Genomic DNA, 26,834 nt, shown 5'->3' with positions numbered 1-26,834 from the left:
CTGTTTCACCTAGTGACAGAAATTCCAGTTCCAATTGCTGTTGTTAATCAAGGACTACCTGTAGTGTGAAGGTATTGTATGTATACACATTATTCCCATCATTTAATAAGCTAGTGAAATAATAATAACAATAACAACAATAATAATGATAGTAATATTAGTCTCAGACCAGGAATCTAATTGTAAATTCTTAATTTAGACTAATATAGCAGTAATTGGGGTAAAATGGAGAATAGTAATATAACTGAAATGCTGAATGGCCAAACAATCAAGAGCCATTAGGATGAAGCCTACAAGTATCTGAGTTGGATAATGTCAAGCATGGATAAGTTAAAAATATGATTAGTAAAGAATACATTCAAAGAGTGAAAAAATTGCTAAAGACGAAACTGAATAGTGGAAACACCATCAAAATGATCAATTGTTGTTGTTGTTGTTAATTGCGAAGTCGTGTCCGACCCATCGCGACCCCATGAACAACGTTCCTCCAGATCTTCCTGTCCTCTACCATCTTCTGGAATCCATTTAAGTTCACACCTACTGCTTCAGTGACTCCATCCAGCCATCTCATTCTCTGTCGTCCCCTTCTTCTATTGCCCTCAATCTTTCCCAGCATTAGGCCCTTCTCCAGTGAGTCCTTCCTTCTCATTAGGTGGCCAAAGTATTTGAGTTTCAACTTCAGGATCTGGCCTTCTAAAGAGCAGTCGGGGTTGATCTCTTCTAGGACTGACCGGTTTGAACGCCTTGCAGTCCAAGGGACTCGCAGGAGTCTTCTCCAGCACCATAGTTCAAAGGCCTCAATTCTTTGGCGCTCAGCCTTTCTTATGGTCCAACTTTCACAGCCATACATTGCAACTGGGAAAACCATGGCCTGGACTATACGCACTTTTGTTGGCAGGGTGATGTCTCTGCTTTTTAATATGCTGTCTATGATCAATGATAGGTGATCAATACCTGGGCTATATGTCTAGTATGATCCAGTGCTAGAATTATTAATTGGACATAAGTTGAACTGAACGGTTTGCACCAAAACACAGGAAAACTCTTGGCTATTCACTCATGATTATTCATTACAACCCCATAGTGATACTGAAAAATCATACCTGCCCTGCAGTAATGGAGGCAAAGGTTTAAAAACTATGCATTGGCTGATTATGTAAAAGACAGCCAAGCATAAGCACTGATGCAAATTAAAAATTGGACCTTGCTGAATATACAGGAAACAAAACATGAATATTGAAATAATGTAATAAAAACATGAACAGAATGCTGGCAAGGAAAAGTATTACATGGTCAATTGCTACAAAAGACTGAGGGGAAATGGAGAAAGAACAAATGCTGGCAATGGCTTACAACTGGAACATTTAATTGAAAAATCATCAAATGATTCAAAGTGAAGTTTGTGCAAAGAGGAGGAAAAGGAAACTATAGATCATATATCCTGCTCTGCTCTACAAGTACATCACATGAATTGATTATAATCAACAACATTATACAGTTGCCAAAATGATATACTGGAATATCTGTAAAAAATATCATGTGCCAGGAATGAAAAATTGGTGGGAATATAGAACTGAAAATGTAGTTGTGAATGAGCAGGTTAAAATATTGTGGGATTCTGGAATACAAATGGATAAAGTGTTGGTTTATAATCCACCAGATTTAATTATGGTTGAAAAGACAAAATTATGGATAATATGTAAACTATGGTAGACCTAGTGGTTATTGGTACACTGGGTGCCATATGAAAAAACTGTTGAATGGCACTTAGAAAATCTGCCTAGAGACAAAATTCTCAGTCAACAGCAAAGCTCTCTAATTAAAAAAAGAAGAGGAATTGAAACAAAGAATAACTGAGCATGTAGAATAGTACAAAAAACAAAAAACAAAAAGTTGCCTGTGCTGAAACGTCTTACTAAAAACCAGCCAGCACAAGTATCAAAAGATGCCAGCATTGTAATATCAAAGATAAGCACCAGCTCACTGCGAGAAACAAACCAACATAGCTATAGTTATAATAGAAGATCTTGAATGCAAAATCAAGAAACAAGAAAAAAAGTGAAATTAAAATGGAAATCAGGCTGGAAAATAACATCAACTTGCTAAGTTCAGATGGAAGCAAGCTAGAACAAATGGAAGAAATGAAGCTAAAAAGCAAGAAGAGCAAAGAATACCTGATCAAGAAATATCATCTAGAGTCAAGGAAGATCAAGAAAGCAGTGGAAATAATAAAGCAGCAAATAACTACCATAGCCAAGAAAATCAGCAGATATGCACACTATAGGCAGAATCTCTAGTTTTCAGTCAACAACTGATAAAAAAATGCATTTCTGGACACTCCAATCCCGCAAATACAAGAATGCAGTTTGAATAAAGGAAGTGGAAAAGGAGAAAAAAAAGTTAAAATGTAATAATTTATAACAGCAAAAATGTTGCAGAAAAGAGCAAGAAAGATCAAGAATTGATCACACCAGGTGAAGATAAAATGCTCCATAATTTTTGGTTTAAACATCTGACTGGTTTTTACTCACAATCCCCTGAGCAGCTTTTTGCCTGGGATTCCCTTCATTTCTCACTTAATATCCTACATGTCTTGGGATTATGGCAACAACCAGGACTATTTGGATAGTCGTGATTTAGTGATGTCACATGAAAGCATGCTTTATGACTGCATCACTTAGTGACAGGATTCCCTTTCCCAATTCCTTTGTAATTCAAGGATTACTTGTAATAATTTAATGCAACAATTGGATGCAAAAATTATGCAAAGTAAGCCACAAAGTGTATTCATATCATTATCTGTTTTTAAATGAGATGTTATTGCATTATGTGCCTAAAACAATGGAGCATTGAATCCTGAATCCATCATAATTCTGCTGTGTTAGTAGTCACTTGGCTTGGAAATCTGAATGGTTGGAAGTTACTAAGCCAAATGGAAAGAAATTATAGCAGGAAGTAATCATATTGTTAAAAATAAGTAGTACTTTAAAACATGGAAATAAAATCTGAAGAGAATAAACTGTTCTGCATTGTGGATGATAAGCAGTACTAAAGTATTCTCAGGGGCCTGTTTTGTGGAAATTATAATTTTTGTACATATTGAATTGATATTTGGGTGGGATGATAAATGTCACTTGTTCTAGGATCAAGTTTCATAATTAGGTCATTTTTATTCTGTTCCCAGTATCACCCTCTACCTCAGCTGATTACATATTGAGCTATAAAGCCTTGAGTAACAAACTGTGAGAAGATAATATAATAAAAAATTAGATAATAGAAGCTAATGAGAATAAGAAAAATCCTTTATTGCCAGAGGAAAAGATAGGAAAGATGACTTTTCCTGAAAAAATACTGAACTTTTAATGTGAAGAATGTTTTAAAGAGATCACGTATAGAACAGATATAGGAAAATATCAATTTCTAGATAGCGTTAATTGAGGAACAAAATTATTTCTGAATTTTCATGTTTAGCAATATTCTAACTAAAGCACTATGTTTTCGCCAATTTTATTATTCCTGTAACAGTGATTGCATGTTTCTTGGACTATGTATAGCCAGCTTCTAAGATTGGCAAGTGAAATAGTATTATGCAGTTGAAACAGTGTGAGGAACAAGTGGATGGATAACTTTTTTGAAAATGCAAAACATGGGTTCGTCCTTTCTGGACATTTAGTTTCTTTACTCCTTTGCCTCTCACAACATATCCTTTTGATAACCATCTGGCCATCCAGATAGATTGAATTTTTTAAAAAAATTCAGAAAAGGGAAATAAATCAGGAATTACAGAGTATATCTTAATATTTGTACCAAGATTTGAGATTTGCTTGCAAAATTTGTAACTAAGTTTAAAAACAGGAAATTCACCATTATTACTACCAAACACACACACACACACACACACAGAGAGAGAGAGAGAGAGAGAGAGAGAGAGAGAGAGAGAGAGAGAGAAAAAAACATAAAAAAAACGTTTATAATTACCAGGAAAATAATTCTAATTCCATTAGTACCAATCTTTCTTAAAGTAGCTTTTAAAATGTTATTTTATTAATAGTCACCAAAATATAAAAATGTGAACAACATGGAAAATGCTATCAGGCAGAATAAAGAAGCAAATGCCAGGGATTTCTAAGAAGACATGGGTAAACAGAGCTGTGAATTCTACAAGAGCTGTACAGTAAGCATTAAATTAATTAAGATGTGATGCTGTTGAACTCTTAACCTCTGGGTGCTCACAATACACTAAGAAACATGAAATAACGACGATAACAATAAAATCAAACTAGAAGGTGATGAATCTAGTAGGCAACCAGAGTATCCCACCTAATATATAACACTGAGTGGAGAGGTCTCCAATTACTATAGTCCAGGAAGACAGCTAAATTTTAGAGCCTTCAGAAGAATAAGGGAGCCATATGGATCTCAGTACCCATGAATTGACAGAAGATTCTACCCTGTAACCAGAATTATCTATTTTGTCATCTTTTGTATGTGCAATAGTAAAGATGGTTTTTTGTTTCAGATGTTAAATAACTTGAATTCATTCAGTTTCAGATCTTATAACAGACAGCTTCCATGACCAGTGGAAAATAATCAAATGTGCAGTAATCCACTGGTTCTTGTTGTTGTTTCACCTAATTATCTTCTTTTTGGACAAAATTAAAACCTCTTTTGGGGGTGAAAGTGAATCATTTTAAATACAGGATTTGAAGAAGATGTTGCAAATGTATCAATAGATTATACATTTATTTTTAAATTAAATTATTTTAAATTCCCAATTGTGTTTACTCTAATCTGCTAAATGTTAATAATGTGAAATAGATTGTCAAGATTAAGCTATTAAGACTAAATTATTGTATCTCAAGGTAATTCAGTGTGATTAATATTAAAACATTTACTTCTAAATGTTTAGAAGTAAGTTAGAAAAAATTAACCAGTGGAACAACCTGCCTCCAGAAGTGGTGAATGGTCCAACACTGGAAGTTTTTAAGAAGAGACTGGATAGCCATTTGTCTGAAATAATAATAATAATAATAATAAATAATAATAATAATAATAATAATAATAATATTATTATTATTATTATTATTATTATTATTATTATTATTATTATTATTATTATTATTATTATTATTATTATCGATCATCGCACAGTCAGCCAGATGTTCAGACTGGATTTGGCATTTTGTCTACCTATCGAGTCCTTACCCAGGACCTGGGATAGGCAGATGTGGATGTTTGATGGTATTACAGATATCGTCGCAGGATGGAAGCAGTTCCTAATAAGGCCGCCTTTTGCAATTGACTAATAGCGAATTTGTCAATGCCAATGGTGTTCAAGTGGTGCTCCAGTTGTTTTGGGATTGCACCCAAGGAGCCTATGACTATTGGTACTACCCTTGCTTGCTTTTGCCACAGTCTTTCTATTTCTATTTGTAGGTCTTTGTATTTTGTTATCTTCTCCAGTTCTTTCTCTTCTATTCTGCTATCTCCAGGCACTGCCACGTCCACTATCCAGACTTTTTTGTCTTTCTTATCGACAATTGTTAAGTCTGGGTGTTATGTTGCAGGTGCTTGTCTGTTTGAATTCTGAAGTCCCAGAGCAGTTTAATTTTATCATTTTCTATGACTTTCTCTATTTTATGATCCCACCAGTTTTTGCTTACAGGCAAATGATATTTTTTGCAGATCTTCCAATGCACCATTGTTGCTACTTTGTCATGCCGCTGCTTGTAATCAGTTTGTGCAATCTTCTTGCAACAGCTTACCAAGTGGTCCACTGTTTCTTCAGCTTCTTTGCATAGGCGGCACTTACTGTCTGTTGCTGTCTTCTCAATTTTGACTTTGTATGCGTTTGTCCTTAAGGCTTGGTCTTGTGCAGCCAGAATTAGTCCCTCGGTCTCTTTCTTCAATTTTCCTGCTCTTAGCCATTGCCAGGTTTTATTATTATCTGCTTTCCCAGCTATTTTTTTCATGTATTGGCCATGTAGTGCTTTGTCTTCCCATGCCTCTATTCTGTTCTTCATTTGGTCTTTCTTGTAGGCCAGTTTGGTCTCTCCAGTAGTTAGTAAGCCTTCTTGATATACTAATTTCAGTGCATCTTCATCATTGTTCTTCAGATATTCTTCCAAAGCCATTTTTTCTTCTTCAACCATCTGATGTACTTGTAGCATTCCACGCCCACCTATTTGCCTTGGTAGATAAAGTCTATCAATGTCACTGCGTGGATGAAGGGCATGATTCATTGTCATTATTTTTCTGGTCTGCCTATCCATTGCTTTTAGTTCTGCTTGAGTCCAGTCCACTATTCCAGCTGTGTACCTAATGACTGGGATTGCCCAGGTGTTGATTGCCTTTATGGTATTTCCTCCATTGAGTTTGGATTTTAAGATCTTCTTCACTCTCTTGATGTATTCACCTCTAATCTTTTTCTTGACTTCAGTGTGCTTGATGTTGTCAGCTTGAAGGATACCCAAGTATTTGTAGTACTCTTCCTCATCCAGACTCTTAATGTTATTTTCGTGGGGCATCTTGATTCCTTCAGTTTTCATTATTTTTCCTTGTTTGATAGTAAGTGTGGCACATTTGTCCAAGCCAAACTCCATTACAATATCTTGGCTATATATACGGACAGTGTTGAGCAGCGATTCTATTTCAGATGATGTTTTTCCATACAGCTTCAGATCATCCATATAAAGGAGGTGGGATAGTCTGGCAGATGTTTTTGATGTTTGATAGCCATGTCCTGAGTTATTCAGTATTGTTGACAGAGGAAACAGTGCAATAACAAATAGTAATGGTGATAATGAATCTCCTTGAAATATTCCTCTCTTGATATTAACCTCTCCCAGCCTCTCACCATTGATCTGCAACTGTGTCTTCCATTGTGCCATCGATCTTTGCACAAATTTTCTGATGTTTCTACTGACTCCTGTTATTTCTAGGCACTTTATTATCCAATCATGTGGCAGAGAGTCAAATGCCTTTTTGTAGTCAATCCATGCCACATTCAGGTTGGTCTTCCTTCTCTTGCAGTTTTCCAAGATCATTTTGTCTATTAGGAGTTGATCTTTTGTTCCTCTGCTATTGGGGCGGTTTCCTTTCTGCTCAGGTGGAAAGAGATTGTTTTCAACTAGATGCTGTTGTACTGCATCAGCTACCACACCAGTTAGTAATTTGAAAGTTGTTGGTAAGCAGGTAATTGGCCTGTAGTTACCTGGTGTTGCCCCTTTTGCTGGATTTTTCATTATTAGGTAGGTTTTCCCAGTTGTTAGCCACTTTTCAATTTCTCATCCTTGTAGTATATTGTTGAACTGTTTGGCAATGAGTGGGTGTATAACAGTTAGATGTTTCAACCAAAACCCATGCAGTTCATCTTCACCTGGTGCTGACCAATTTTTGATTTTCCTTGCTCTTTTTTCTACCATTTTTGTTGTTATTACTATTCTTTCATTTCAACTTCTGTTTTATTTGCATCCACCTCTTTTAACCAAGCCGCATCCTTGTTGTATTTCTTTGGGTTATCTCATGTCTGCTTCCAGAACTGTTTCTTCCTTGTCAGGTACTGACTGATTCCTTGCAGTTTCTCCATTGATGGATTGGTAGAAACGTTTCTGATTGGATTGAAATTTTAGGTTCTGCCTATAGTTTGCAATTCGAGCTTCATATCTACTGATTTTCCTGGCTATAGCTGTTATTTGTTGCTTTATTATTTCCAGTGCTTCCTTGATCTTCCTTGTTTCTAAGTGGTATTTCTTGATTAGGTATTCTTTGGTCTTCTTGTTCTTCAGCTTCTTTTCTTTCATCTGTTCTAGCTTGCTTGCATGTGATCTTAACTTGCTGATCTTATTTTCTAGTCTAACCTTCCATTTTTCTGGTGCACTGTTTGTTTGTTTTTCTTTTTTGTTGATTTTGCATCCCAGGTATTCTGTTATAACTGCAGCTGTGCTGTACATTAGTTGGTTTGTTTCTTGCAGTGAATTGGTGCTTATACTTGATATTGCAGTATTTGCATCTTTTAATGCTTGTGCTAGCTGTTTCTTTGGAACAAGCTTCAATTCAGGCAGCCTTATTCTGTTGTTTTTGTGCTGTTCTAGATGCTCAGTTATTCTTTGTTTCAATTCTTTTATTTCTTTAGTTAGAGGGTTTTGTTCTTCCTGAGGAAGAGGTGCCTGGTTTCCAAATGAGAACAGTTGTATATCTCTGCTGGATTCCTTCACTGCCAACTCCCCCTGGTTTGCCTCTACATTCTGAATTACTTCTGGTAAGGCTTTGATTTCTTTGCCTTGGGTAAACCTTTGCAGTTCGTCCAATTCTGTTTCTGTGAATACTTTATTTCGTGTTATAAATCGGCGTTGATCTGCTAGTCTCTGTTCTGTTATTTCTGATTCTGGATGTTGTTCTTTCCAGAACTGGTGCATTCGTTTTAGATATCCTCTTCTTGTTGGACTTGATCTGTAGTAACAGATCATTATTTCTTTGTTTTCATCACTGTGTATCTGCGACGGGTAAACACCTTTTCTTCCAGTAGTTCTGCAGCTGCTGGCCCTGGTTGCTCAGCCAACAGTCCTGAGTCCTGTAACCCATTTTTCACCAGATATCCAGGAACTCCAATATCTAGCGCGGACCTTGTTAACCCGGGTGACGTCCGAGCCGGTATGGCATTCTGCAATTTACGTCTCACCATATTTTTTATGGGAGAGACACTCTTTGTCTGACTCCTCTGATGAGACCTGTCCAGTATGGTTGAACCTCTGGCATAGCTCTCATCTTCCTCAGAGTACACAAGCCCCACAACCACGTCAAGGTAGTGCCTCACTGGGGGATTATTATTATTATTATTAAATCAAACATAAATAGCAGCTGTGAAGAGATCCTCAAAAAAACTGGAGATCTCTGCAGATTTCAATCATAAGTTTTGCTTGTCTTTTGTACCTGAAACATGATGATGATGATGATAATGATGATGATGATGATAATAATAATAATAATAATAATAATAATAATAATAATAATAATAAGAAGAAGAAGAAGAAGAAGAAGAAGAAGAAGAAGAAGAAGAAGAAGAAGAAGAAGAAGAAGAAGAAGAAGAAGAAGAAGAAGAAGAAGTTGTAAGGGACCTTGAAGATCATCTAGTCGAACCCGCTGCTCAGGCAGGAAACCCTATACCATTTCAGACAAATGGCTGTCCAGTCTCTTTTTTAAAACTTCCAGTGTTGGAGCATTCACCACTTCTGGAGGCAGGTTGTTCCACTGGTTAATTGTTCTAATTGTCAGGAAGTTTCTCCTTAGTTCTAGGTTGCTTCTCTCCTTGATTAGTTTCCATCTGTTGCTTCTTGTCCTGCCTTCAAGCGCTTTGGAGAATAGCTTGATTCCCTCTTCTTTATGGCAGCCTCTGAGATATTGGAACACTGCTATCATGTCCCCCCTTGTCCTTCTCTTCGTTAAACTAAACATACCCAATTCCAGCAACCATTCTTTATATGTTTTAGCCTCCAGTCCCCTAATCACCTTTGTTGCTCTTCTCTGTACTCTTTCTAGAGTCTCAACATCTTTTTTACATTTGGTAAGAAAAACTGGATGCAGTATTCCTAGTGTGGCCTTACCAAGGCATTGTAAAGTGGTATTAATGCTTCACCTGATCATGATTCTATCCCTCTGTTAATGCAGCCTAGCACTGTGTTGGCTTTTTTGGCAGCTGCAGCACACTGCTGGCTCATATGTCCACTAGGACACCAAGATCCCTCTCACAGTTACTACTATTGAGCAAGGTACCCCCTATACTATACCTTACATTTGGTTTTTCTTGCCTAAATGTAGAACCTTACTTTTTTCACCATTGAATTTAATTTTGTTAGATAGCGGATTTAAGGATTTATTGTGTAAGTTATTATTTAACATTGCTGATTATTTGATATCATTATTCTAGATGTGAAAATTGTGAGTTTTTTCTCCTAGTGGGGGGGAAAAACCTATTACAAATGATATATATTTTCCGAAAATACTGAACTAGAAGATTTTCATCTATAGTGTGCTAAACAACGCTGCATTTTTGTTTAAATGAATCCTGGCATATGTGGGATTAGGTTTTCTTATTAAATTGCTAGGCTCTTTTCAATGTTACAGGGGAAATTCTCTCAATTTCAAATTAGCAGATAGCACATAAACAGTAAATATTATCAGAGAACAGGTATTAAAAATCCACAAGCTGACTATCTATTAAATATTCCATTTCATAATTAACACTTTAATCAGCAGTAATTATGGAGTATAACAACAATGTGAGTCGGTATTCAATTTCATAGTGAATATATGATACTATTATAAGCATTTAGTGACAGATTTTATCTTCCTGGGCTCCAAGATCGCTGCAGATGGGGACTGCAGCCAAGTAATTAAAAGACACTTGCTCCTGGAGAGCATACTAAAAAGCAGAGACATCACCCTGCCAACAAAAGTACTATAGTCAAGGCCATGTTTTTCCCAGTTACAATGTATGGCTGTGAAAGTTGGATTATAAGAAAGGCTGAGTGCCAAAGAATTGAGGTCTTTGAAGTATGGTGCTGGAGAAGACTCCTGCGAGTCCCCTGGATTGCAAGGTGATCAAACCGGTCAGTCCTAGAGGAGATCAACCCTGACTGCTCCTTAGAAGGCCAGATCCTGAAGTTGAAACTCAAATACTTTGGCCACCTAATGAGAAGGAAGGACTCACTGGAGTCCTTCTATTGCCCTCAATCTTTCCCGAATGCTGGGAAAGATTGAGGGCAATAGAAGAACGGGACAACAGAGAATGAGATGGCTGGATGGAGTCACTAAAGCAGTAGGCGTGAGCTTAAATGGACTCCAGAAGATGGTAGAGGACAGGAAGGCCTGGAGGAACATTGTCCATGGGGTCGCGATGGGTCGGACATGACTTCGCAACTAACAACAACAACATTATAAGCATTTCAATTTTCTCTTTTAAATGTGCCAGATCTAACTATAAGGATACAATAAAGATCTGGAGAACAAATTGTAGAAAAAAAATTAGGGCAAAAATAATTGCTATTTTTCTTTATGTGCATTGTGGAAAAATAGAAACACTGTCTGCTTTTTCTATTTCATTATGTGTAACAACTGAAGTTATTAGAATATATATTTGGTTGCAAAAAGTGTATATTTCTTCTTCAAGAAGCAAAGAGACAGTTTTTTAATTATACAGATTCTCTAAAAAGTGTCACTATACATGTCAATAATGGCAGATGTTAAGTTTATATAATATTATACAATTATTATTATACAATAATAAAGCCATGGAAAAGTATTTATAAATATATTTTAGATAGAAAATATCAAATTGGGTTAGATTTTTGATATTTACATAAACACTTTGTTTTTTAGATCTGTCCTTAATAGTGACCTGTAGCGCTTCCAAGGATATTCTTATACATTCCCAAATCTACTTTATCTGTTTATATCTTCCTCTTTTTGTATTGTCTGGTTCATCCTTTATTTGTATGGAATGCCCAAAGAATGTGAAGAGCTTTTAGATCCTAACATTATTTAGTTTTAATGAGAAGCTACACCATTCCAGTTTCATCTTATTTTGCAAGCACCACTGTGTCACTCTTTTTTATGTATATGATTAAAGATTTTGATTACAACAGTAAAAACTAATACAAGCTGAACTTAAAGAAAAGAGAATAGAAAGAATAAAAAGTGCAAGAAACAAGAAAAAGAATATAATAAAGAAATAGAAAATAAATATAAATGTCTTTCAACCTTTATTACAATGTATAGACAAATTTGTATTTCTTTATCCCATATCTATCCATTATCTATAAACAAACCCACAAGACATCCACTTTTAAATGCTAGTGTCATCAAAAATTTGTAAAGGGTTGCCAGAACGTTGCAAAAAATTTGATCAAATAAACCAACTTTATATTCTTTTTTCTTTACTTCAAACAGTCTTAAATCATTCAAATATTGTAGGATTTGAATTCTCTTCTTTAACCCATTTCAGACTTCTTCAAGGGTTTAACAAGCCTCTTTTGTAGACCCAATAAGAAAACATTTTCCAAGTCATTCTCTTGTTTTGTTACTTGTAATTCCACTTTCAATACTTTCTCTGTTTTTTCAGACAAAATTTGCTCAACCTCTATACAGTGTTTCTCAACCTTGACAATTTTCAGGCATGTGGACTTCAACTCCCAGAATTCTGGGAGTTGAAGTCCACATGCCTGAAAATTGTCAAGGTTGAGAAACACTGCGCTATCATTTCTCATTAACATAGAGCCAGACATCGTTACTGTTGATATTGTAGTGACAAATTTCTGGCTCTATTCTTCAAATATCTCCTTCAATATTCCCAATGTTATGATTTTATGTCATATGTAATGAAAGACCCAGCACTAAATGACACAAACATAGGTTTGCATTTTTTTTTCTTCTGCTTAGAATCTGTAGTTCCCTCTACTGTCCAGTTTCTAAAGTCATAAAGTTGCTTATCTTTGTTATAACATACAATAGCCAATTTATATGGACTTCTTATAAGTTTCTTAGATAAAAATCTTTAGGTTTTTGCCATTTCTTTCAAATTCTTTTAACTTCTTAAGCTTATAATTGACTTTTCTTTAGACAGAGTTGAAGCTAAACTGATCCAGTGACTTTCAAACGTGTTATTCTGAAGGTCTTTAATAGCTTTAAGATAATAATTTCTGAAAGTGATTAGAAGCTGAAGCTTGCAAAGTTAGTGTCCTTTAAAACTCTCTGCCACAGTGGTGTACAAGATGGTTATACATTTGTCTCCTGATGCCCAACTCCAGAGGGGATCACTGTTCTATGGGCTCTTCATGAGGAGCAACGTTGTGAATACAAAGGGATAATTTCTCATCCTCTCCTTATCTGGAGTGGTTCCAGAGAGAGGGTCTACTAACCAGTTCTTCAGTATTTATTGTGGTCATTGGCTCTTGTGGCAACATCTTCAGTCTAGTTATTTTCTTTGATGTATTTTATCTTCTAGTCTTTATTGAAAAAGACTTTTCAGAGCCTTATGAAGATCAGTTGTGCAATTTGTTCCAGCTAGGAGCAAGATTCCAAATTGTATTATTAATCAATTGGCACTAGATAGAATTAAAGTTTGTAATCAATAGTAATAGCAATAACTCTTAGACTTATATATATCGCTCCACAATGGTTTGCTCTCTGAATGGTTTACAGTGCCAGCATATTGCTCCCAACAATTTGAGTCCTCATTTTACCGACCTCAGAAGGATCCTTGAGCCAGTCAGGATTGAGATCCTGGCAATACTGCATTCCAACCACTGTGCCACCATGGCTCCTAATCAATGTTTTCTTTATAGAATAATCATGGAACATGATTTGCCCTATTGTGAATAAATCAAATACGATATTCAAGTGCTTTAAATGCTAAACTAAATTTAACTTTTAAAATAAAGCTACAAAAAAGGGTAACTTTAATTAATCTGAAGTATTGCTTTATTCCTATTTTTACCACTTACTATTACGTCCTTCGGGCCCCCCAATGAATAAGTTTAGTTAAGTGGTATGGCCTATGTGATCTATTTTTAAGGTTTCCAGAAATTTCTAGAAAAAGAGTGCTGTTCAGATATGATGCTACAAAATGTGTAAGTAGAAAACAGGAGTTAAAAAAATCTGGCAGCTGAGCTATGATGAACAAAACAGATATCTATGGAATTAGCAGCCAGGAGAAATAAGAGGAAGTAAATTAGAGATTTGGTGGGGGGGGGGGAGAGAAGATTGAGAAATGATTACACAATGTGAATGCAAATTGATAGAACCTGTAACTCTAAAAACAAAAGGAGATATTAATAGAAATGGCTTTGCGGGCAGTAAAGTAAATACATGGTGTAGGAGAAAAGCAGAAAAAAGGTATTAATATACACTGGCATTTTTAAAAAAATTAATGAGTTGGTGACAAAACTAGTTTACTACTGAATTAATCAAAACATAAAAGTGAACTTCACAGTCCTTTCTACAAAGCATCTCTGTCATGGAGAAATCATGGATATCAGCAGCCGCTGGCTCCAGTGAAATATTTAAAAATGGTGTGACAGTTCACACATTCATCTGCATTTTATCAAGTAATCTATAGGTGTACGTGAACCAGGAATTGATTATGTGTTCCCAGTGTTGAGAGATAAGCAGTTTTAATTCATAATTAAAAAAATAAATGTATGAATGTGGATAAGGATCTTTAATATATTGCAATCTTTTTGGAAGAGATGCACTATATGCATATAAATAAAACACTTTGACATAAAAGTAAAATATATTTGTCTTAAGATGTAAACAGAATCACTACCAGGATCAATATTTTGGGACAGATATGAAATGCTCAAAGGAAAGAAAAATATAATTTCCTTAGCTGTTAGTACAGTATATCCAGCATATGGGTTAACTATGGTGTAGCTCATGCTAATCTAAAAATTGTTAAGATGTCAAGGAACTGACTTATACATAGCCTCACCCCAAATGCACCCAATGTTGTGGCTACGATGCATTGGACAATAATTACTGGTATTATACAGCATCGGCTGATGTTACAACATGCAATTGTGACAGTGTGTTGTCAAAGGTTTCAAGGGTATATCATAAGCTGAGATGCTGGATCCCGTCAATGCATGGCAAAGCTGTTCCATGCTCTGTAATCAAAGTAATCAAGAGTATGTTGTGGCAAAAATCTGATAAGCCTGAATCCAGAGGATGTTGTTTAGTTTTAGGTTCTCCAGGGCCAAGAATCTGAAGCCCAGTATGCAGAAAATATTCAGCATGCAAAATATATTGATTTGTTATCTAACTAACAGCTGAAGGGCTAGATTTCTTATTTGGCTAATAAAAAAAACTTGCTTGTCAACTGCAAGATGTGATCTTGCATCATGACTTTGAGACATTACCCACAATAGCTCTATGTGCCAGAGGTTCTCACACTTTCCTGTTTCACAGAGTCCTCAATGTCTTATTAATTTTTTCATGGCACCCCTAGAAGTTCCCAAACTGTGTGGTGTGCTGCCCTGGGGTACCACAGCAAATTCATTAATGATTTTGTTCATTAGTAAAATATCCTATGACGCCCTTGTGAATTCTATGTAGTACACCAGTATACTGCCACACACAATTGTAATTTTTCACTAGAGATTATATTTCAAATCATGAATCCCTGATACTTATTTTCACTAATAAACTTGACCAATGACCCAAAGGAAGAAGTAAATTAACATTTTAGAATATAATTCAGGATACAAGATATAAGGATATGATTACAGGGAATGGGCCTTTTATATTGACTAATGGCACAGAATTTTTTGTTTTTAATTCCCTACTAGTAAAAAATGAGAAATATAGTCAGATTTTTTCTATGCTGAAATTCTTCTCCCTTTGGGGAATGAAATTTTCCATCTGTCCGTATATCCAATATTATATAGGATCTCTTACAATAAAAGATTTCCTTTTATATAGATATTTTGGAACTCTCAATAATTCTAATTTTTGAGAGGTGTATATCAGGTTTTGTTTTCAATTAATATGGAATCTATAAATGTGGACGATTATGGTTTAATAAAGAGCATTTTAGATGAATATTTTTATCACAAAACTGGTGTAATTTTCCCATTGCAAATTGGAGTTTATAAATATAAGAATCTATAACATTAATTAAAATGCAACTAAAGAAGCCCTTCCCTTTATTATTAGAATTTTACCAGGACAACAGAACAAATCAGTTAGGGGGAGAGACACATAAGATGCACAAAGAGATCTTTCAAATATTATCATTTGAGCATCTGAAGGGTTATTATGATAAATAAGAGTAGAAGAGAGCAGATTAACAGAACTGTATACAGTATAAGACAGCAACTATAGAAGTGGCATTTGTGGAATGAGGCATAAATAACACACACAGCCCTTCATCTTACCCTTTGCTGGCAAGATTTGATTTTAGCATTACTTGGGAATCATAACTTTGTTTAGAACATGTACACAAATGACACATGAATGCATTATTTTGGACAGAGATCATTTGAAGTTGGAACATCTTAGTCACATCAGTACTTGCATTCTCTTTGGACATACCCTGCATTCATTTAAAATATCAATATGACAACAGACTTGTGCTGCAAAGTGAAATATGTAACTATGAATTATCTCAATTTAATACTTTTTCTCTGAGAACCACTCTTTGATGATGGTAATAAAAAAAATAGATGCATTTGTTTCTACAGAATCAAAGATATACAAACGTCTATTAATTGCTACACCATTTTCAATCTGGATAGTCAAAAATTCCATCACTTTTCCTGACTCCTAAATGTAGGCTATTCCCAGAAATTAGCAAAAGGACAATTATGTTACAGAACATAACTGTAAGATCATGCTGATCTGCAGTACCAATTGCATAGGCCACTTGACAGCACCAAGAAAAATATTCAAAAGTCAATTTCTTAATACATTAATCACTGTAGTATTGAAACAGAAATGTTCCAATGAAGAAATAAATACTGAGTGTATGTTTAACATATGCATGAATCAATGAAACAAATTGAGTGCTAAATAAAAAAGTTTGGATCTATTGGTTCTGTGCACAACTTTTACCATGAAGAAAAAGAAAATGGACTTGAAATTTAGGCTTCTGATTTTGGGCTGATTAGGAAGAGAGGGGGGGTGGTGGTGAAAAACCATTTCAGATTGGTTCATTAGTAAATAGACACCATCAGATACACTGTTATGTCTGACTGATCAAATAAGTAAAGCAAGAGAACATCAATGCTCAGAGTAATAGCTACAAAAAGCCAGGCACTCAAATTTCTTTACAAATTAAAGTTTCTGTGGATGACAGAGGACAAAACAACACCAGATGTTAAAATCATCCAACTCTTGGCTTTTTTAGAAATAACAGAATAGATCTGGGAAAAGTTATGGGGAGGTTAGGATCTAAGCTCATATTCTGAAGACTGCTCCATGAATATTTAACTGCACTTATCTCCCAGAATTAACTCTCGAAGGGTATGATATTACTTTATTTTCTTAACTATATTCATTGACAAAAAGGATATGATAATTGTCTATATTTAGGTTCCAAAAAGAACAAAAGCAGGAACAACAAATCACCCTGAGACACAATACTGGATTTGGATTTTTGCTTATATACACTCCAGAAATGATGATCAAATCAAAGCAATTGTTTTCCTCACTAGCAGATTCCCTTATTACTGACATTCGCTAGGATAAATCAACCACATACTATAGTCTATTATCTTTGCATGTTTATACATTCACATTTACTTAACCAGAAATGCTGTTATTCACATTTCTTTTGGCTTTTGGCTTACCATTTAGATAACCACACCCATTCATCATGCTTGGGAGCAATCTAAAATACCAGGCCTACTTACAGGAAACCCTATCACGGAGATAAATGTTATTGTGTAATTGAGGAATAAAGTTATTCTAATTCACATATTTGTAAATTTAAGATGGGGGTGGAGGGGAGGTACCAGAGAGCATTAGTAGGCTTTAGAAGAGCCTGAACATTGTTTGGTATATAGGAAAAACATTTACCAAAATCTGTGAAGACCAAAGTTACCAAGTGGAGGTAAGGGGGAAACAAATGAAAAAAACAAATTGACAATTATAAATGAATTACAATTAGTTTAACTGGGCATTCTTTGCATTTAGCATTTTGGTAATTTACCAAGGGAACTTTATTAGGTGATCTTAAAATGCAATAATGAATTGGCATAAAGATCTTCCATATCACTACTTTTGTATATTATTTTTTTCTTGCGGAAACATATTTTTGGATGATTACAAGGCATTTTGTTCCTGTTTACCAATTAATCTTATATGGGAAATCCAATTTCTTCAATGGAGAAAGAAATAGTGGTGCTGTTTCATTTTTTTCTCTTATTTTACTAATGAGAAGAAAAACTAATTTGAGATGGCTGCTGTAGCTCTGACAGTCTTTGGAATGAAATTAAAAAGGTATCTTCCCCAAAGTACGCGTGTGCACGCACGCTCGCATGCACACACACACACATAAACACACACACATTGTATAGATTATAGATGAAGTACCATTCAATATACACACATTTTACTGTGAAAATCAATTATAGTCAGATATGATGAATATCAGAGCCACATTTTCAAACAATCCAAACATATAACCACATATTAGCATTTAGGTAACACAGTATTGGTTCTGGGGCAAATAGCATTCACCAGCAAAGAGTCTGTCCTATTGGCATGTTTGTTTCAATTAATGGGTTGTAGAATTAATGAAACCCAGATTTGATAGCCCAATTATTCCCTTTGTATAGAAAACAACATTAGAAGCAAATGAGAAGCCATCCCTTCCTATTGCACATATAATTCACATTTTAATTTGATTAATATCTATTATATTGGCCCCTTTTAACTATTTCATGAAAGTAAAAAAAAGTGTCATTGCTTTGCATATATATATAGCATTTAGTCTTCCTAGAGTGCAACCAAATAATTCATTCTTTAGAGAATGAAAGAACTGAGAATTATAAAGGCTGGTGGATCAGATTAAAGCCATATCTACTCCAGCTTTCTATGCCATCCAGATGCCAGTGGAAAACGCACAAACAGGAGTTTATTCTCACTCATGTTTTCTAGTTGATAGTTATAAATGTACTACCATTGTTACTTAGACACAGACACAGACACTCAAGCACAAATATGATAGTAGCCATCAAGAGCCTTATCAACTTTAAACCTGCATAATCCTCTTTCAAATCTATTCCTATTGTGACCATTGTCACATATGTTCGTAAATCCATAAGTTAACTCTTCACAGTGAGAATAGCATTTCTGATCAACCATTAGTTTTGTTAGATGACCATGTGCTTTAATCTTTTGAAAGAAAAAAAATATTTATATCTTCTACCATGTTCTCTTCCCCACAAACTTAATATTTTTTTCTAAGCTAAAAAGCCAACCACTTTTATGAAATGAGGATTAATTTTACCTATTGATCTTTTTATTTGTTCTTTTCTGCATTTTTGTTGCTTTATCATACTGTGATCAGAATTAGAAGCAGTATTTTAACCATGGTCCTACTGTAGATATTTATAAAATGCTATTGATTGTATTTGCAATGATGTATATAATAAAAGTGATGTTCTGGGGATACTCATTATGTTTGGTTATCGTGGGGTTTGGAGGCTAGGATATTTTTCTCCTATTAAATCCCCCCTTCTGTTTTTATGACTTATTTTTTTGAACTATATAAAACTTAAAATTTTGTATAGGTTGCTATTATCTTTCTACTGTGATATGGAGGAACCCAGGCAATATCTCTCTAGAAAAGTATTGAGGCAATGCTGTTTTACTATCCAAGATGAAAACAGAATCTCTGTATGTTAACCTATGACACTGCTTCAGGCACTGATTTATTCCTTCTGTAAGTTTGCATTTGGTTTAGAATGGTGAGCCTCAGCAGGGCTTTTTTTCTCATAAAATACCCAGAACGGAGTTCCAGCACCTTTTTTGGATGGAACCTTGTAGGGTAGGCAAGGCAGGTTGTATGACATGTGTGAGTTCTGGCACCTTTTTTCTTTTTTTAGAAAAAAAGCACTGAGCCTCAATATTCTCATTAGAAAGAAAAACAATCTTTTGTAAACTAGTAATTGAAACTGACCACTTATTACAGAAATACAAGTTGTGAAAATATTACTTACAGTTCAGTCACATCTTTGGGGACCCCCTTTGGAAGGAACCGCAACCCTTTATTACTGCAACGAACTACAGAGTCCACACAGGTGCATTGATCTGGACAACGGGGAGAGAAATGACAGCTGCTTTCTGTGTTGCCTACAAAGAAGCAGAGAAAGTGCATGAAAATAATGTCAAATACAGATGGGATAAAATTGAGAAAGTTCATGTCTAACACATTAGCCCCCCTCATATAAATCTATTACAACCTCTATCTACAAATGACCATTATCAGGCTACGTTATTAGATTTCACTTTTTAATTGTCAATTCAACCTCATATATGATATTCCTAGCTCGTCCTTTGTTTTAGACTGCTTTAATGCCAGTGTCAATATGTATCTGGTTATAAACATTTTAATTTGCAGTAAACTTAGGTAGGTTTGTCTCTGTGCTTATATATTGTTTACATGTCAAGAAGATGGGTAGAGAGATAGACCAATAGCCTTAGGAAATAAAAATTGTTTCCATGAGAAAAAATATGACTATTTTTTTATTCTGTTCAATTGTGTTTGATTCTCAGAGACTATCTGGACAAGTCCCTGCAGTTTTTTTGGCAAGGTTTTTCAGAAGTGGTTTGCCATTGCCTTCTTCCTAGGGCTAAGAGAAAGTGACTGTTCCAAAGTTACCCAGCTCGCTTTGTGCGAAAAGCAGAACCAGAACTCAAAGTCTCCTGGTTTCTAGCCTGTTACCTTAACCACTACACCAAACTGGGTCTCTATATGAAAATTTGTTGTCGTAAGTTGAGAAGTCATGTCCAATCCATCACGACCCCATGGACAACATTCTTCCAGGCCTTCCTGTCCTCTACCATCTTCTGGAGTCCATTTAAGTTCATGCCTACTGCTTCAGTGACTCCATCAGCCACCTCATTCTCTGTCGTCCCCTTCTTCTATTGCCCTCAATCTTTCCTTCTTCTTCAGTGAGTCCTTCCTTCTCATTAGGTGGCCAAAGTACTTGAGTTTCAACTTCAGGATCTGGCCTTCTACAGAGCAGTTGGGGTTGATCTCCTCTAGGACTGACCGGTTTGCTTGCCTTACAGTTAACTAAATGCTCCAACCAGCTCAGCTTCATTAACCAGCATAAACTCTTTGTATTTCTATTTTTATTTATATTATTGCTAAGGATGATTGACTTAGCCCTCAAAAGGCAAATCAGCAGATATGTGCCCATGAACCTTCCAAAAGTCTACCCACTGAATCCCTTTAAATTTGCATTTTAAATTAAATCTTAAAAATATTTTTTTTGTGTGTTCCTGCATGAAATCAATTTGGGGTTTGGATCATTTTAATTTTCAATATTTACTTACTCACCGCCATGAAATGATAGGCACAATTGCTGTCATCTTGCAACTGACAGCAAAATACTATATTTGACGATGTTGGGAAAAAAACCCATTGTATTTAAGCTGACCAAAAGGAAAAAAAATGTATTTATAATGGATCATTTACTTGGTGCTGTAGTTTACTGACTAATATACAGATCTGAATTATTCTAAAATATTTACCCTGTTTATCCTTTAAAAAAAAACTCTGAAAAACATTCATTGTTTCCTGACATGGTGAACAATTTATTCAACATGCCAGACTTTCAATATTAATACGATACATTCCTTAATTTTTTAAATCATGAGTCTTGTTGTTTTTAACAAGCCTAATGAGCATCAAGCAACAAGATCAGCTATGTTTTCACTAAGAATTGGAGATCCACGTGCATGTGCATAAAAACACCTAATAGCTGAAACATGGGTGTTCATTTGTACAAAGCGGATTTTATAAAACAAATTAAACCTCACAGTTGGATACCAAGAGAGTTCCTGCTATGAAAGTAAGCGTTTCAGTTAAGACTATTAAGTCATGGCTTTCTCCCAAAATTAGCATGTGGGTTCACAAAGCACTACATATAGGCAAACGGTAATATCTAAACATGCCTACAAAAATTGTGTTGAATAATCTTTAAAGGCAGCCAATTAAAAAAATATAACAATTTAAATATTTCACACTCCAGAGAATTATCTACCTGCCATTTATTGAGTATTCTTAAAATCATTTTCATTGTTTCAATTGAGCAGGACTAACAATGCTATAAGGTCATTGGTTTCAGTTTTGAACAATGACTTCAATGCTTGACTGGGTCTAATAAAATGAACAGACTATAGTCTTTTATAGCAAAAGTTGCTGGCAAAAGTTCGAATTTCCCTTAGAAGAGGTAATTAAAATAAACAATGACAAGATAATAGTGCAGAATCAAAGTGTGTTTTGTACTCTTATATGCAGGAGTTTGGAATGTTGGTTCCAATTTTTTTCATTTCAAAAGTGTTAAGGCTTTTTACTAGAAGATGAAACTGGATTAGCACTCAGTTTATGACCAAGCTGGAAGGCTACAGGCATGATGAAATCTGTACAAAAGTACAGTAAGCAAGAGAAGAAGAATTAGTAAAGGTTCTAACTAAACTATGCCAGAAAATCTAAAGAACAGTACATTAGCCCACAGATTGGATGAAATCGTCCTAATGCCAATTCCAAAGAAAGAAGATTCAAGAGCATGTGAAAACTACTGTACAGTATCTTTAATATAAAAATAATGCTTAGGGTAATCCAATGTAGATTAGAATCCAACATGGAAAGGTACTGCTAAAAGAAACTGAAGAAAAAAAGACATTACTGACAATGTACACTGGCTATCTGAGAAAAGAACACCAAAAATAAGTCAAGGTAAATTGATATAATCAATGATTATACAAAAACCTCAATTGTGTCAATCATGTCAAGATCAACCAGTTTTGGACACATGTATTTCAGACCTATTGTACAATAGCTCTTTAGCAAAATCTAAATTGCTGGGAAAGATCAAAAGAAAAAGAGGCCAATAGTGAAAAGGATGGATCCAATTATAGCAGTAAGGGGTGCAATACTGGAAAACCTACAAGGCCTATCTGGGGAAAGGTCATACTGGAGATTTCTCTACAGGTATATGGTCGCTAAGAGTAGCTTGATGGCACAGATCAATTAATCCTTCCAGCTATTTCCCAAGAGTGGAATTTTGAATGCAGGCCAATGGTTAATATCTCTCCCCAAATTCTTAAAGTTCTTGATGATGTCAAGAAGAAAAGTCACTTAAATTCCTGTTTTCTACTATTCTTTGTCTATTTTTCCTTGCTGAGACTTAAAGGAGAAAACAGTCCTAGTCTGGGGATACAATTTCTTTTAGCCTGTCTATGGGGAAAAACTTCATCTCTGAGTATATACATTCATATCTGGATGAAATATCATGGTTATACTATTGACAGATCTAATAACGATCTCATATTCATGTTCTAGAAATGTGCTTACCATCACATGTAAAATCCTGTGTAGCAACATCTTGAATTGGAATCTCCTTTAAGAAGAAGGGTTTCTGGCAACGTGGATTTCCACTGACAATCCTTCTCTTCCTTAACCATTTCCCCAACCATGCTAAGTGGCAGTTGCAGTTAAATGGATTAGATAGCAAATTACTAGATGAAAAAGGAGAAAAAAATGCAGTCAGCTATTGAAAAAAATCAAGACATAGATTTTTCAAAAGCTAATTGATATTCAAGTGGGAAACTTCTGGTAATAAATTAATTTTACAATGGAAGCTGCGTGCCTAACAGGGTTTTTTTGTTTTGATTTTTTTTCTCAAAAACAAGTCATAAAAAAGAAAAAAAACTACACCTGACTAACAAATTCTGTTGTCATTAGGTTTCTTATCATGTACTAGATCAATTTGTAATATATTTAAAAATGGAAATACTTAGCTATAGCTAAATAATGTAATCCTATAAACAGATGTTCTTGCTTTGTGTTTCTGTATTGTATGGGTGCACGAATGGAAGAAGCAGCAAGGTTGTTTGTTTTTGACTAGGACAGCAGAGTTGTGGCTTAATTTTACTTCCCAATTTCCCCAATTTAAACACCTCTAAACTTACTTTTGGAATACAATGTTGGTACCTATTTATTCACTAATACATATATCAAACAGTTAATTAATTTGCATTACAAAAGGATTGTGTCCTTCAGTTCCTTCCTGGCTGCAATAGAATTTTGTTACTAAAATTGGTAATATATATCATATGCCAAAAGCTTAAAAGAAATGTATCATGAACTAAAGTTTAAAAGTGGAGGGGAGGGGGGCAGGGATACAAACTTCCCAAGTAAAAATCCCTTTAGAAGAATCCAAGGCCAGCTTACACAGTACATTAATGCATGCAACTTCAAAGACATGTTATTGCCAATGATGATGGAAGGACTCAAGATACATCCTATGATGCCATGATCTAATGGTTATGCAAGGATAAGTCTAAATACATTACATCAAAGCTCTCTGTAGGATCCAGTTGTTTTTCAGTACCATACTGTAAGCTCAATCCCTTTCAGAGATCTGTGCAACATCACAATGCCAATATAAAGGGGGCAGAGCTTGCATTGAATTGGTGGGACACTGCTTTCACCCCACAGATGCCTCTGAATCATATGAAGACGGTCTGATCAGTCTCAGAAGCTCCAAAGAATACAAGTTAAATCTGATATGTGAATGTTTGTGCCATATCATTTTAAAGGGATTTTTTTCAATAACCAAAGTGTCTCCTTGTGATAAACAACAATAATCTAGGAATGGATTAGAAATCGGTGCCTTTCAGGTGTTGCTAAATTACAATTTTGAACAGTCACAAAAACAGGAACAATGGAGAGGAATGCTGGGAGCTGTAATTCAGCAACATCAGGTGAGACATAGGTTCCTTACCTCAGGTTCAGTCTTATAAATTATAAGTTACCCAACCAACATTTTTTACAGAAGGAAGGAAGGAAGGAAGAAAGGAAGGAAGGAAGGAAGGAAGGAAAGGCTGCTAGTAACACTTTTAAAGTAATGTGCAGTTCAGTTTGGTTATTTTGAAAAGCATATAGCAGTTTCTGAAATATGAACTAAAAGGGGATGAGGCATATCACATGAAATATTTTAGTCAATTTAGCTCCATAGCCTCAACTAGATAACTTCAGTTAAAATAATAGTTTGATGAGTTGGGAATTTGGGCTGCATATAAATAAATAGTTATTGAAATTTTTTGACATTAAGGCAAAGCTAAACCTGTTTTCAGAGTAAAATTATTGATCTTTCTGCTACTGAAATACCAAACAGTCAATATGATTTAAAAGAACAGACAATAATGCATTTTATTGTGCAAAACTCAAAGGAACTATAGATGTAGAATTATTAAAAAAATATCTTGCTGTATCTAAGCATGTAGACTGGGACTGTGGAAATTTATACTCTGGATGATCAAGTGTGTTTCTCATAACAATTACAGAAATATCACATAATGTAGAGAAATGAAGTTTTCCGAAAAGTAGCTAATTATTTGTAATTACATTTGAGGTAAAAGGAACCCTCTCCCAGTTAACAGAAGTTAACTATTATAATCCAGCTGGATGATAGTTCTTTGCTACAAATGGCATGCTTGCATTTACATCTGTAGATTAAAAAACTGATTAAATTTGAGAAAAAGAAATCTAACATGATTCAGAAGGGAAACCATATTCACACTAGAATTTTCAGTGATTTTGTACTCTTTTTATGTGTGCTATAAAGTGTGTGTGCACGTGCACACACACACACACACACACACACACATTTGCATCTGGTTTGACATGAACAAAATACCATGAATATCTCAAAACTGAACCATCACTATCCACTTTAATTTATTCTAACCAAACCAAGAAAAAAGATCAAAGGTCTCTATTCTTTCTTCTGCAAATGTCATTGTTGGGATTGTAATTACCTAGCTGTTTTTAGTTTTTAATGATTATGGTGCAGGACACAAGGTCTGTCTAAAACCCAAATGAAGGGAGTAAGTTTAGAAGGGCAGGGAAAATAAATACAGGTTCTGCCAAGTTAAAAATTGAAAGAAATGTGAGAATACTTAAGTGGCAATTAAAGTAAAGAATGGTAAGGCATACAAATAGAACACTTCAAAGACTCTTAATACACATGAAAAAAGTAAACCAAAAGAAAAGCCATTGGAACTGTGGTAGAGAGATTAGTAAAGGCCTGAAGGATCTGAGTCATGAAATTAAAATTCAAATGATGCTTGTAATGGAACAGTTATACCATTTCTGTGAGCCAAGAAAACTGATTTGGCCCATAAAACAATTTTGCTCAATTTATCAAGGATCAGGCCTCAGTGAATATCTCTTTTTTCAGCCACACCAAGGACCAAGTGCAAAGCTGGATGGTAACAGTAATTCCCATTATAACTGCTAAGGGAAAGGGGAAATGCTGAACATGGTGCTCATCATACCCTTTTGGACATCTTTGGAAAAAAGAAACACTTTCACAAACAGAAATGAGGTCATTTGTTCATCATTTTATAAACCAGGATCCTTAATCTTAATTATAAGAGACTATCCACCTCAAAATGCAACAGCTGTGGTAATTAATACTTGAATTAGGAAGCCCTCACTTTCTCACCCAGTTTGGACATTGTCTTTTCTAGGATACCCTTTAAAACAGTGTTTTTCAAACTTAACAACTTTAAGATATGTGGACTTCAATTCGCAGAATTCATGCTGGATAGAGAATTCTGAGAATTGAATTCCACACATCTCAAAGTTGCCAAGTGTGAGAAACATTGCTTCTCACAGTGCTTTAAAGACTGTCTTCTCCCTATTAGGCTTCATAGCTGCAGCATGAGAACAAGAATATTAATCATCACTTAAAATTTCTTTACTTTGAAAATGATTAACACAACATGCATGAAGCTCTGGAATATTCTCCAGGATTATTCCAATTTTTTTTGGGGGGGAGGTTCACATAATTAAATGAAAGCAGTGACAATAAAGTAAATGCAAGATCTTAAGTTATAACAGATGACTTACATTGTAGATAAAGAAACAAGTGTACTGAAGGCTCCTGGAGTTATTGTAGTAATGCGATTGTCATACAGAGAGAGTAACCTTACTGAGCTCAGTCCTGCAAATGTGTCATTGTTTACACAACTGATCATGTTGCTTCTGAGCATCCTGAAAGGATTCAAACATAAAATTACACTTACTGAACTGA

General features: G+C 35.0%; 1 protein-coding gene across 1 annotated transcript in view; it reads right to left on the bottom strand.

The window, feature by feature from the left end:
• The window catches only part of SLIT3 (slit guidance ligand 3), a 567,201-nt gene that overhangs the window by 104,697 nt on the left and 435,670 nt on the right, over positions 1-26,834 (bottom strand). The window contains exons 18-20 of the mRNA XM_039353305.1: positions 26,651-26,794; positions 23,087-23,250; positions 19,722-19,854 (exon numbers count right to left, since the gene is read on the bottom strand). Of these exons, the coding sequence (XP_039209239.1) occupies positions 19,722-19,854; positions 23,087-23,250; positions 26,651-26,794 (441 nt within the window). The remainder of the gene's footprint in view (positions 1-19,721; positions 19,855-23,086; positions 23,251-26,650; positions 26,795-26,834) is intronic.

Source organism: Crotalus tigris, unplaced genomic scaffold (assembly GCF_016545835.1).
Source record: "Crotalus tigris isolate CLP2741 ecotype Arizona unplaced genomic scaffold, ASM1654583v1 scf7180000017568.12009008, whole genome shotgun sequence".
Classification (NCBI taxonomy): domain Eukaryota; kingdom Metazoa; phylum Chordata; class Lepidosauria; order Squamata; family Viperidae; genus Crotalus; species Crotalus tigris.
This window is presented reverse-complemented; position numbering and strand designations above follow the sequence as displayed.